The sequence below is a fragment of the Poecilia latipinna genome, unplaced genomic scaffold (assembly GCF_001443285.1).
Source record: "Poecilia latipinna isolate Pla-1442-1.1 unplaced genomic scaffold, P_latipinna-1.0 Scaffold337, whole genome shotgun sequence".
NCBI classification, from domain to species: Eukaryota; Metazoa; Chordata; class Actinopteri; order Cyprinodontiformes; family Poeciliidae; genus Poecilia; species Poecilia latipinna.
Window position 1 is genome coordinate 172,473 of NW_015112953.1, and position 13,141 is coordinate 185,613.

At 41.8% G+C, this 13,141-nt stretch overlaps 1 protein-coding gene across 1 annotated transcript in view; it reads left to right on the forward strand.

The window, feature by feature from the left end:
• The first annotated feature begins 8,974 nt into the window (after nucleotides 1-8,974).
• Nucleotides 8,975-13,141, forward strand: part of LOC106949339 (pro-neuregulin-3, membrane-bound isoform-like) — a 261,789-nt gene continuing 257,622 nt past the window's right edge. The window contains exon 1 of the mRNA XM_015035514.1: nucleotides 8,975-11,477. Within this exon, the coding sequence (XP_014891000.1) occupies nucleotides 10,619-11,477 (859 nt within the window). The 5' untranslated portion in view covers nucleotides 8,975-10,618. The remainder of the gene's footprint in view (nucleotides 11,478-13,141) is intronic.

The following is a 13,141-nucleotide window of genomic DNA, read 5'->3' on the forward strand; positions in this document are numbered from 1 at the left end:
TATATATATATATATATATATATATATATATATATATATATATAACGACTCCAGATACATATGTTAAGGTGTTTGATTCAAAAAACATTATTAAAGTAAAACAACATAATTGAAATGGCTCTTTATGTTTAGAAAGTGAGTAATGTAAGTCCAGGAAAAATTGCCAATAAAGGATATACTATTAACTCTGGAAAATATATATTTTTTAGCTGTGCAAACTTTGTACCATCTGAAATATGTCACGTCAAACAAAAGGGGCCATTTTTAGAGTAAAGTACAAAAGGCAGCAGCTGGAGCATCCATCAATAAGTTACTAAGGTCAGATTAATCTTTGAGCAAAAAAACAAGGTAGACACTAAATACTAAATGTAAATGTCATGCAGAACAACTAGTTTAAAACCCTTTACCTCGATTTTTACTGCCATACTCTACACAGCAACACTCCTCTGCTATAAAATAAGTAAAGAGTTGTTTTTAAGAGGATCAGGAAAGTTGGACTAACAGCTTTAAGCAACAGCATCTGATCACAGGTGATTCTGTTTATAAGTCTGTAACGCAGTCTGCTTAGCAACATGAAATAAATATGGCCTTCTTCATTCCCTCTGATGATTTAATTACTGCTGCAGCTTTAAGATTGTCTGTCTGCTGCACCTTAGTGATAAAACAGCTTTGGAGAAACCTTCTAAGGAAAGAATTTGGATCCCCTTTAGCTACGTTCTTATTATGGTGGCATGTTGATTCAAGTATTTTAATCACTACAGCAAAGCATTCATGCATCATTAAAATCGAACATAATTAGATCTAATTAGGAAAAACAGTACTTGGGGTTGTATGTTATCTCGTTACTGAGGTTGTTTAATATCTCGAGGTAACAATAAATTTTGTCATTTGCTGTTCAGTAGAAGTTAAAAAAGCGTCGCGGTTCCTGCCAAATGGGGAAATGTATAATAACCTGAAAAACCTTTTTGATATTTTCACATTACGCTGCCAAACCTCATTGCATTTGAACGGGAGTTTGTGTGACAGACCAACACAAAGTAGTCAGATCAACCTGGTCATTTCATAGCTAGATAGATGGCGCTAAATTCAGAACATTCCTGGAAGTAAACCTGACAGGGGCTGGAAAATATTTGAGACTGATGTGGAGGCCATCGTCCTGCACGGCGGTGACCCTAAATATAGAGCAAGAGCTGCAGTGTAGTGGTTTATTTTAATGTTAGAACACCTCAGACCTAAAGCCGTCCCACAGACTGTACCGAGACTTCAAAATCCTTGTTCAGTTTCAGTCTTTATGTTCCACAAAGCCGGTAGAGACACACTATAACTGACATGCAGGTAATTGCAGCAAAGGTAGATCCAGAAAGTAAAGACTTAATGACTGGGGGGAAAAATGCAAGGCATTCTTTACGCATTCTGACTTATAAAATGTGTGAAAACCAAGCGCTGAGTCCTTTTCTTTTCTTTCAACTTCAGATCTGTACACTACTTTGGCCTGTTACATAAATCCCAGTGAAATACATTTATAATTTTGTGTGGAATGTGAAAGAATGTGGGGGGAAAAAAATAGTTCAAGGGGTTTAAACACTGTTGCAAGTCTGTAGGAGTTTTCTTGCTGTGAGAGTTTTGCTGTTGTTTTGGCTTTCAGGATCAGCACCCTGGACAGCGCTTTGTATCGTGTTGATTTGCATCCGCTAACTGCTGTTTCAGCTCTAACATGTTCTCCCTGAGCACGCATGTTTCCTCTCGTGTGCACTGTTTTTCTACAAAAGAAACATGCATGTTAGGTTAATTAGTTTCTCTAAATTGCCCCAAGGTGTGAGTGTGTGTATGTGTTCTTTCATGGGTTTCCAACCAAGCCCCCACAACTCACTGGTGCCCCGTTGCACCCTCCCTACCCCCTGCCTCAACCACTGCAAACCCAAACAACACATATTCACGTTCAAAGGTTCTCTTAGATTTGTGCAGAGCTTCACAGGTCATCAGTAAGGAAAATTGTTCATTTAAAAGTATCCGGTTTTAAATACTCATTTGAAAAATTTCTTCCCCGAAGCATAATTATTGCATTATTCCAAGTATCTGTGCCGAGTTAAAAAAAAAAAAAAAAAAAATTCTTGCTGCCCATTAGTGATTCACTGCTATATCGAGCTGTAACTTTACACAGACGGATTCAAAGAAAAGCTTATTTTTCATGCTTAGCTTTTCTTTTTTCAAGCAAACTTTCAGTCTGGATTACGGTTTCATCACAGTGCTTCTACTAGTTTACTAGTCTCATTACAAGTCATACAGGCCATTCAAAGCACTGTTTCGTGAAACAACTCGCTTTCAAAAACTACCCGCAGAAAATGATACCACTCATTCACTCCTGTTACAATGTCAGAAAGTAAAAGATGCTGTAACAAGACAATTTGTCTCCGTTTCTGTCAATGTTAGCATTTAGCGGGAAGATTCTGAATCCTCTTGAGAACAAGACATATTGCCTAACAAGGGCTTTCAAGCTCTTACTTCTAGAGTCTGCCCTGACAGGTAACCCATCTGACTTGTAAATGGAGACCTCCAAGCGAGCGGGACCCGCAGTGTATTTGCGAGTGGATTGATCCCATAAGAGCAGGGATTTGAAAGTGGATGAGCAAGTTGCAGTCTGGATTCTCTTGATTAACTCTCATCTAACTCAGTGTTGAAGGCCAAGGAGGGAAGGGCAGTTTCATGCTATGAGGGAAAAATACAGAAATTAAAAAAGTGAAATGAAAGGCCCTCTAAAGAGGGCACCCGGGAAAAGGCTCAAATGAACACATTTTCACAGCTGACAGAGAAACACCAGAAATGGAAGACCAAAGCAATGTTGGACCAACTAATTATTCTTACAGCCCGAGGTTAACACTGCCTCCACTCTGCAAAACCTCTGATTCTGGAGTTCATCTTTGGAGAAAATTGATCTTTCCAATTACATTAATTGAAAGAGAAGAAGTGCAGCGCTTCCTACTGAACCATTACTTAAAATATGAGCACCATCTTATTTGAGAAAGGTTTATTGGAAAAAGTTCAGGGATCCATTAAGTTTTCTTTTCTTTTTTTGCCTCCACACTTCACCAGAAAGTGACTGTCAGATAGGTCCAAAGCAAAACTCTTCCCTCTCTTTCAAATAAAGGAGTGTTTGCCAACCCTTAACATTTAGCTCCCAGCTAATACTCAGCATATATTATTTTCTGGTACTCAGATTCTGTATTTAGCTCCAGCACAGTGGGAGAGAGGCATTTCCTCCCTGATGTTCACGGGGTTATGCATCCACAAGTTGCACAGATCAGTCTTGTTAAACAGCAACTCCCCTGTGGAGCTCCAACACACACCGGCAACGGGAAATGAGGGTCATTTTGTAATACTATACAAACTCTAATAATCTATAGAGTGATAGAGGTTGCCTCCAAAGTGAGTTGAATTAGTAAAGGAACCCCATTGCTGCCGTTATTCCAGGGGCTGGTGCTGAAAGGGCTGCCACAAGATTTACAGAAGCTAACTAATTTACCATTTTCATTTCAATAAACATTTTAACATATCACTGATCGCTATATATGTAGATCTCTATGTATATCTCTTTCTGTATGACATCATTTTGTCACAGTCTGACATTAAATTGCACCAAATATTTGAGAATATGCAGCCATCAAACTGTTCAGAAGGTTCTGTGTCCCAGAGACAAACATGATTTGGTGCAAAACATGGATATCAACCCCATAACGGGAGCAAAACACCTCGAAAGGATGAGCATCATTATTTAAAATACTTCAGATTGGTTTGGTGAAAAGCAAAGGATGCATTTGTTAAAAATGACACCATGCCCACTGTTGCTTATGGAAGAGGATCTATGAATCTCTGGGTGTTTCTCTTCCAATGTTCCTCGGAATCTTGTAAGACAATGTAAGCTCTTAAAAATACCAGGAAGTCTTGGATAAACAACAACAACAACAACAACATTGGGGGAAAAAAGACAACAGAACATGTTAGTTAAGGCTGATTATGTGTGTAGCTCTGTACACGTTAGGAAATGGCAATAAGAAAAAAGCGAGTTTCCGAAACCTGTTGAGATCTACAGCCATTAAAAGAATTAAAAAGACCTGGAACTGTGGCCAACGAGGCTGAATCAGGACAGACTGGCACAGTGAGCAGGATGGTGAGGAAGGTTAAAAAAAAATAAAAATCTCCAAAGCTCAAGTCAGGAAATTACAGTAAGCTTTTTAGTGAGAGATTATGTTGTTGCCATTTGACATTTTACCAGCGGTGTTAGCAGCTATGGAGGCTGCTGTGCTTTCTATTACAGGATGTTGTGGAGTAGACAGGAAGGAGTGAAAAGGGGAAACACTGATCCAGAACTAAAAATAAGGTGGAGCAGGAGGTGTGTGTGGAATTGGTGCTTTGGCCCCAGCACTTTCTGTGCCCTTGCCTGTGTCTGACCAGCAGTTCACGAAGCCATAAATATTCCTGCGCGAGGAGACACCCAGGGGATTGGAACAGATGAAATGATATCTCCCTCTACTGACAACCCTCCAGGACTGGGATAAGTGGAATAGCAACAAGATGAACTTTTACAGACGCCGGTGGACGTTTATCAAAGCTAGTGACCTTAATGGCTCCCTCCAGACAGTGGTAGTGTATTGCTCACTCCTTACTAAGGAATGAGGAGCATTAAAGCCACCTGACCAGGTCACTGGTTGTATCATCGAGGCGAGTCGAAATACTGGATGAGTAACACAGGTTACTGTGCTTTGCAAACATATTTATTCCTCTTTAACTTTCTCACGTTTAGTCATGAACTTCAAGACATCATGTGAGGACGCACAGGACAACCTGCCCCCCTCCCGCCCCCCCACACACACACATACACACACACATACACACACAACTAGGACAACTTTGGAGAAACCAATTAACCTAACAGTCATGTTTTTGGTCTTTGTTGCGGAGCCAAAGTACCCAGAGAGAACCCACACACACACAGGGAGAACATGCAAACTACACAAGACTCCCAGGCTGGGATTCAAACCCAATACCGTTTTGTTGTAAGGCAGCATTGTTAACAGCTACCCCACTGTGCAGCCCATTAATAATACAAAAGACAATGAAATGTATTTATATGCCAAATGTCAACATTTCTATTGTCTTCATAGCTCATTGTTTGTGAATGATCTATACCCTCCAGAGCAAAACTCAAGGAAACTTTTCTTTCACTCTTCAAAAGGAGAGAGACAACACAAAGTGCCACACAATTGAAGCCAATATTTCAATGCTTTGAATATTTTTCTTCCCTTAGAATCTTCAAATGCTTCGGAGGGGTAAACTGCGCGGCAAAAAAAAAAAAAAAAAATTCCTGGGAGGGAATGATTGTCGACAGCCTGTCAAGTTCAAAGGAATCATCAGACCGGGACATTACCTCTATAGTCCTGAAGCAGTAAACAATGCAGTCAAGACTTTTCATGCACATTAGCAAAGCCCCTAATGAAAATGTGATCTGTGTGGAAACATGAATAAGCATGAACATGTCATATTGCTTCAAAAGTGTTAGTCATTTGAAGTTATTTATGAAAATCAATTGAGAAACTGACCCTAGGGTATATGCAAATCCTTGTTCTGAGGGAACTGCATTTAAGATGGCATAATTGTGGTGTAATTTCGGAAATGTGAGTTTAAATTTATCTGCATTTTTTTTTATTATTTTGCTCTGGGCCACAGGCATTTCATTTTTGAAAAGGATGATGTTGGGAATTTGTGTAAAGGTCTGTGGGTTTTTGTGGATGTATGGAAAATGCGTGTAGAAGAAAAAGATGGATTTGCTTAATAATACCACATTCCTACCTAACCTAAAGCAAAACGAAACATAATCTTCTATTCAGCTCTAAATTTAGCTGCTTTATGAAGCAGGATCAATTTAGTTTTATATCAAAAAGTATTTTTTATATTCTAGTTATTTAAGTGTGTGTTCATTTAAGTGTCATTGATATTTCATCAAGCACGCATCAATGGTTATTGACTTTTCTTAGATTTAGAGGTGAAATCAAATCAGAGTGCAGCTAAAAGGGAACTGAAGAAATTATGAGTAGCATTTCATGTCAATGGTTATTTAAAAACATATTCTAATGGTTTAAAATAGGAATGTTACGTGGTTAGCCATTATTTTTTTTTCATGGCTAATTAACATTTTTTGCCATTTTATTTCAGTTCCAATAAAATAATTTTCATCCCAAAATAATTCAGTATAAACTGTTCAGTTGATTCCAACTGCATTCAACGAAATGCAGTTAGATTATTTTTTTTATGAAATTACAAACATTTTAGATCTCTGCTGTTAAAAAAAAAAAAAAAGAACAAACAAAAAAAACAGTCGGCATGTTATTCCCCAAAACTATTTTCCTTACAGAGTCAGGCTGATCCCCATCCTCCCCGGTCATTGATTAAGGGGCAGGATGCACACCGAATAGGTTGCAGAAACGCTATAACTTTATGCCCTGCTTTCGTGGCCTTCACTAAAACAAAGGAGGCAACAACACTGGCTTGTATTCATTTATATGGCTGCCTTGGGCAAGCAGCCTTCATATTTGCTTCGTGTCATGTCTCCAATCTGGTGAGGACATAACACCCACTCATCACATCGGCTTCTTCTCAATTTGTCCAAAATCTGCTCAGAATTTGCTTTTTTAAAAAAAAAAAAAAAAAGCAGCTTTTTCATGCAAAGATCCTCTACAATTTGGTTCTGGAGTAATTTGCAAAAGTCATTAAGAATCCAGCAATTTATTCCCATCGATGAATTTTAAATTCTTCTTAAAAGCAGTTGAAATGCTACACTCAAACCCATTTTAAATTATTTTATGAACTCTTAATCCTACGTTCTATTTTTGGTACTTTTATTTTCTGAGTACTTAAGCAAATGTTATGTTTTAATTGTCTGTACTTTTTAGTTATTGCTGCATAGACAATACACCGGTGAGCCTCTTGACCAGTTCTCCCTTGAAAAAACAAATTTTATCTCAAGCGACTTCCTGGTAAAATAATGGTTAAAACAAATATACATAGACACAAGAAAACTACTGCTTGCAAACTGAATCTACCAGCAGTTTACAGGGACCACATTATCGTTTTATGCTGTAGATTATATAGAACTACTTTGTCATCAGTTGTAAAACCAGAAACAACATATCCTCAAGACAGTTTGGTAGTGAAAGACCAAAACTGCACAGGTGCAGAACGGTGAAGGGGCAGCACATCCAGCACCTTTCACTTTTCTATGTGACATATCTCTGCAATATATAAGTCAAAAAAGCAAAAATGTCCTATCATGCACAGTATTTGCATGTCCTGTTAATAAATATGAACCCACTTAGTGGGAATAGTGTAAGGATGCCACTGCTGCTTAATGACGTCAAAGCTTCTACTATGTTACAATGTTTTTCCACTTTGGGTCAATTACTACATACCAAAATAATTTCTGTTTGATATATATGAGATATTAAGGGTTTCTTATTGAAAAAGCTCCCGGTATTTCAGAAATGCAGAAAAGTAAATAGTTTTCCCGTAATGCTTGGTAGAACTGCTTTTCAATCTGTCTGACTTCAGGTCAAACGTTCTGAGTGTGTTTCCATCAGCTTCTCACAAAGGTTTGCTATAAATTATTCCCGTTTCTCATGAAGGACCCAGCTGCTGTAACTTTCTCAGGTTTGCAGACTCTCTTGCCAGCACAAGACTTTTCAGCTCTGCCCATAAATTTTCTATGTGACTGCAGCCAGGGCTTTGTGGTGGGTCAGTGCAAAACACTGACTTTGTTTTCTGTAGCAATGCTTATTATGGCCAAACATTTGCTTTTAGTTCAGAGCACATAACATGTCTCCAGAATCTAAGGTATTTGTATTTACAAACCGGAATCTGGATTTTTCTGTTGCTTTTGGAGCAACAGAGGCCACTCCTCTGTAAGTAGCATTTAAGCAAATTGTTGGTATAAGACACATTTCACTGTAGATACTGACACTCTATTCAGTCTTTTGCTTTTGTGCCAGTGTTGATGCTCTCATTTCACACCAAAACATTTGTCTCTGTACCAAAGGATGAACCACACTTCTGAAGGTCTGCAATTCTCTTCCAGATGTCTTGCCTGAGTTCCTCTGACTTTCCAATGTCACACAAAAAGAAAGTAATTACTTTTTTTTTTCTCACTATGCAACGAGAAAACAGAAAACAAAGTCCGATGAGACTATAGGAAAAGTGCAGTTTGATTTAATGTGAGATGGTGAGAAAAACTGTTAAACTATATGGTGCATTTAAGTATTTGGTTACAGCTGCATGTCTCTTTATATTTATCATCTTTACCATTTGCATATATTTTACATCTGTGGTTCTGTTTCAATGTAAAAAGCATAGATGTGTGGCTGCAGAAAGAGGGGCCACATTCATGTTAGCATCTTTAATTTGTGAATAAATAAATCTGCCTTGTGCACGCAAGCATCTGAGCTATTCCAACTGAAATGGTCAGGAAAGGGTTAGGGACATTAGTTTCAAATGTATTTTTTTCTTTTATCAATGTTAAAATGATTTTAATCATATAGCCTTATTCATAACCCGTTTTGCTACCTGCTGCAGTTTCTACTGTGACATTGTTTTTACCTCATGCCCAGGAACTTCCCATAAAATCCGGCCTGGCTTTGAGCCTAAAGCCTTACTCCCTTCTGAACTGTAAAATAAGGCATTTATCTAGTGCTGCCCATGGAAGTATCAAGTTGAAGTATGGTGCTGGAGCTCGCCTGTAAATGATAAAACCTCGGTGTTTGGTTTGTTTGCGCTCGTGTGTGCTGACTGTGGGAGATACATCGGGGTGGTGCTTCTTCTCTCTTCCTCTTCCTCTTCCTCCTCCTCCTCTCTCTGTCCATCCCTGGATCTCAGCGCTCCCTGGGGTGTGTCCACTATGGAAGCGCCTCTCCTCTCCTCTCCTCTCCTGTTCCTGCTGCTGTTGCTGCCGCCTCCTCTCTCTGCTCTGCCTCTATATCTGCATCAGCTGCAGAGCTTGCTCTTGCTTTTTTTTCTCTCTCTCTCTCTCTCCTCCCTCCACCTTTCTTACTCCAATCAAACGGAATATTTTCTTAATCCAATCTGTCTTTTTTTGTAAGTATGTATAAGTGAGTTTCAGGAGGGGCCAGCCACTATTCGTCACTTTGGAGCATCTAGGACCGGTTGGATAGGAGCTCTGGTCTCTCACCGCAGCCTAAGCGAGCCTCCCCTCCCTTCCTCCTGCTTTCCTCTCTCGCTTCCTCTCCGTCTCTCTCCTCAGTCTGCAGCCTCCGACAGCAGCCGCCGCATCATTTTTCAGAGCAGCTGCCCCCTCCCTCCCTCTCTTTTTCTCTCACTCACCCCTTCCTCGCCTCTTCTCTTTCTCTCTCTCTCTCTCTCTCTCTCTCTCTCTCCGTCACCCCTTCTGCTGTTCGCACCTCCGTGGGAATGCAGAGGAGGGTAGACGGCTCGCAGAATTGTCTTTTTAAAATATGTTTCTTTTTCCCACCCCCTCTCCCCTCCATCATCAAGACGGGGATCTGAGACGTGCGGGAAATAATCCGATCGGGGGTGGCCAGCGCCTGGAGACTGGACCTGGACCAGCTGGATTCTGCCAGCAACAAACATCACCTCTTCTTCAGTCTTATTGCCAGATCGCTTCAGGTCCGTTCTGAGCCGCATCGTTTCAGATTCGTGGCTCTCTCTCCCGGCTTGGATTATTATGAATATTATACCGTCATCTGTGACGAGTGGTCTTACCTTTTTGAGAGGGGCTTTTAGGTGAAAAGTTGAGACAACCTGCAAAGACAAGTGACAACGGCACGCTTTTTTTCTTCTCTGTATATATTTAAATATAGAGAGTGAGATGAACTCGTCTGACATCTAGGAGCGACAGAGGTTTGCTTTTTTTTTTTTTTTTTTAAGGACCCCCATGCGGCCGATAATCATCCAGTGTACAGAGGAAAAGGCTGCAGCCGCGTCCTGGCTCGATGTTGGTGTCAGTGCGCTCACATTCACATGGATTTACAGCTCCAGTCTGAAGGATCGATATGAATATTTGGGACGCCTTTTTAACACTGGAGTGAAGCATCCTCGGATTTATCACCGCTTCATTTGCGCAGCACTACAGTGAAGCGCGCCCCTCCCCCCCTCCTCCTCCTCCTCCTGCTTGGCTCACCTGCCCATAACCTGTACGCTCCTGGGAAGTTGGAATATCATCATGCGTTTGTGTTCTTATGCGTGAGCGTCTGAATGTGAGCGTATGCGTGTGTGTGTGTGAGAGAGAGAGCGTGTGAGAGAGTTTAGTTACTTGTCCGCCAGAGGGAGTGTAGGTTATGTTGCTTTTGAATGCATTTGAGTGCAGAGCCAGCTTTTAATTAGAACGTGACTGTGAGTGGATTGTGTCTGCTTGGTTTTTTCCCATCTGTGCATGTCGGTATTCAAGCTGTAAACATACTGTGTGTACGCTCGTAAAATGTGCAGCATCCCTTCTCCACCACATCTTCTTTACATATGCCTATGTATCATTAGGCCACCTGTTTGACTTCTCAAACACTCTGAGAGACAAAAAGAGAGGGGGAAAAAAAGCGGTGGCAGGATGAGTGAGCATTCTGGTGCAAGCACTCTGGCAGCCATGACGCTGGAGGAGCCAGGGGCTGAACAAGCATCCCCCAGAGCCCCGGGCCCTCTGCGCTGTGGTCCGTGTGCTGTGTGGCCTCGCCAGCAGACCTGGCTGTGTGCTGTACCCCTGGTGATGGGATTTGTGGGATTGGGACTCAGTCTCATGCTGCTCAAATGGATTGTGGTTGGCTCTGTGCAAGATTATGTCCCCACAGATCTGGTTGATCCCAAAAGCATCAATGGCCAAGACCCCATATTTCTGTCAAAACCCAGTGCCATGCCCAAGGGGCCTGACGTTTCCACTGCTACCACGTCTTTAGCCACATCCACAACTGCAATGGTTTCGACGACCACGCCGCTCGCAGCCGATGGTACCGCCCCAGTGCCAAGAACTCGATCTGGTCCACCAGCAAACCACTCAACAAATGGCAGCAGCTCCAATGGGGACGGCAACCGAGCCCCGCATCTGCACAATCGAGTCGGAACCCGAGTCAGTGGGACTGCAGTCACCACCTCTGCTACCCGTGCCACCCGTCTCACCCCAGCGCCCAGTGGTAAGGAGGTCACGCCTCGCGGCACCGTCAGGAAGGGAAGCAGCACTTCCAATGGACGCAACGGAGCTGCCAACTCAAAACCGGGACAGACTCCTCCTACTGTCACCACAACCACATCCACCACCACCACCACCACCACCACGGCGACTGCTAAGAACAACGCCAAGGTACAGCCGACCACAACGTCTCAGCCGGCGGCTCCGATGAAGCCCACGTCCCGCTGGAATCATGGGCGCCCAGGGAAGGGCCCGGTCACACGCCCACACCACCGCTTCAGAACTCGTAAGTCCAGATTTTTTGGGTCACAGGTGCTGGTAAGAGTGAGTGTAGTGCTGTGAGGTTATGTGTGCAGCTCATCATGAGTGTGTGAGAAGAGCTCTTGGGCTTCTGTGGCAATAAGTACAGGGTTGCACTGTAGTAACCACTTCCTGTACCCGTGTGTCTGTGTAAAAGAACCCTATTATCTTTGGCACACCTTATTACATCTTAATCTCATGGATTAATCACATTTATACTTCCTTCTTCATCCATATGGGTAGTGGATAGTCCAGTAGCTTAATATTAATCATATTCATTAGCACAAGCTGATATAAGGTGCTTTCTCTGTGGTTTCACCCCATTCATCTTTAACTTTACCTAATCTGATATGAATCTCACTTTCAGAAGGCTTTTCTTCCTTATTTCTACAAATGTAAAAGTACCTTTGAAGACAGCCCTTTATCTAACAGATAGCATTTGGTTTTGTTGTTGCCAGATCTGAAATGTTGAAACTTTGCAGTACGTGCCCTGACCAAGGTTGGTTTATTTATGTAATAAAAATAAATACCACAAGCTTTGTAAGGTGTCGAGGTAGGAGAGAGGTTAGCTTTCACCTCCTGTCTTGAGGAATCAGATATAGCAAGGCCACATATCCTATTTAGCAGAATGTCGCAGGTTCTGCTTTACACTGCAGGGAGATACGGGGTGTGAGGCAGGGAGGGGGAGGCGCTGAGGGAAAGTAAGATGGATATGGGGAAGAGAATAGGGGTATCAGAGGACAAGTGGAGAGGGAACAGGAACAGGGGGAAAGGAAGAGAAACCCTTTGAAAAACAGCAAAGTTAAAGAGGATGGCGAATGAAGGACTCGAATGCAAGGAGCATAACAAAGAAGGAGAACGAAGAGAGAGGGTTGTGAGATGAGAGGAAAAAAACAGATGGAGGGGCCTAAGTAAGGGAAAGGCTTGAGGGAGATAGAGGGTACAAAGCAGGAGAGCTGAGAGTTTTGCATATGTTTTGTTGTGCTAAAGAAAGAAGACTCCACGATTGTTAATTCCACAAGGAACATGTTTTCAACATCCTGCAAAAAATTTCTGTAAGAAGTGGGTGGGGCAGGATGTGACTGGGTGGATATGACTGTGTAGAAATTGTCTTTTTAGACTCTTTGACTCCCGACTTACATTTTTCATCTCGGCTTCCCGTAAGAGGAGTCACCAAAGGGACGCGACATGAAATGGCTTTTCATTTAGCAACAAAAATGTGTTGAGATGAAAACTGAAACCTTCATTTCAACACATTCCTAGAACGGATTAAATGTCTGCGTTCACTACGTGCAACCCTCTCATTTATCAGCTGGATGTATCAGCAGCATTGATTCCGCCAGCAAACAGTGATCAGGTGACAATTTTTAATTTTTTTTTTTATCCTAGGGCTAAATATTTTCAGCCAGGCCGGCTCTGTATAGCCATAGACAGTCCTCAGACTCCTCTTGCAAAATAATCCGCTGCTCTGGAGTCAATTACATCACTTGCCAAAGAGCTGCCAAACAGCTGAAAGCTGGCAGAATGAGAAGCTCCCTCGGGTGAACATCAGGAAGCATCTGTTTGTGCTGTATACTATGAAAGGCCGAGGACCTCACACAGTAACACATTCTTAGTAAACCGGATTTTTGTAACTAAAAGATTTAAAAC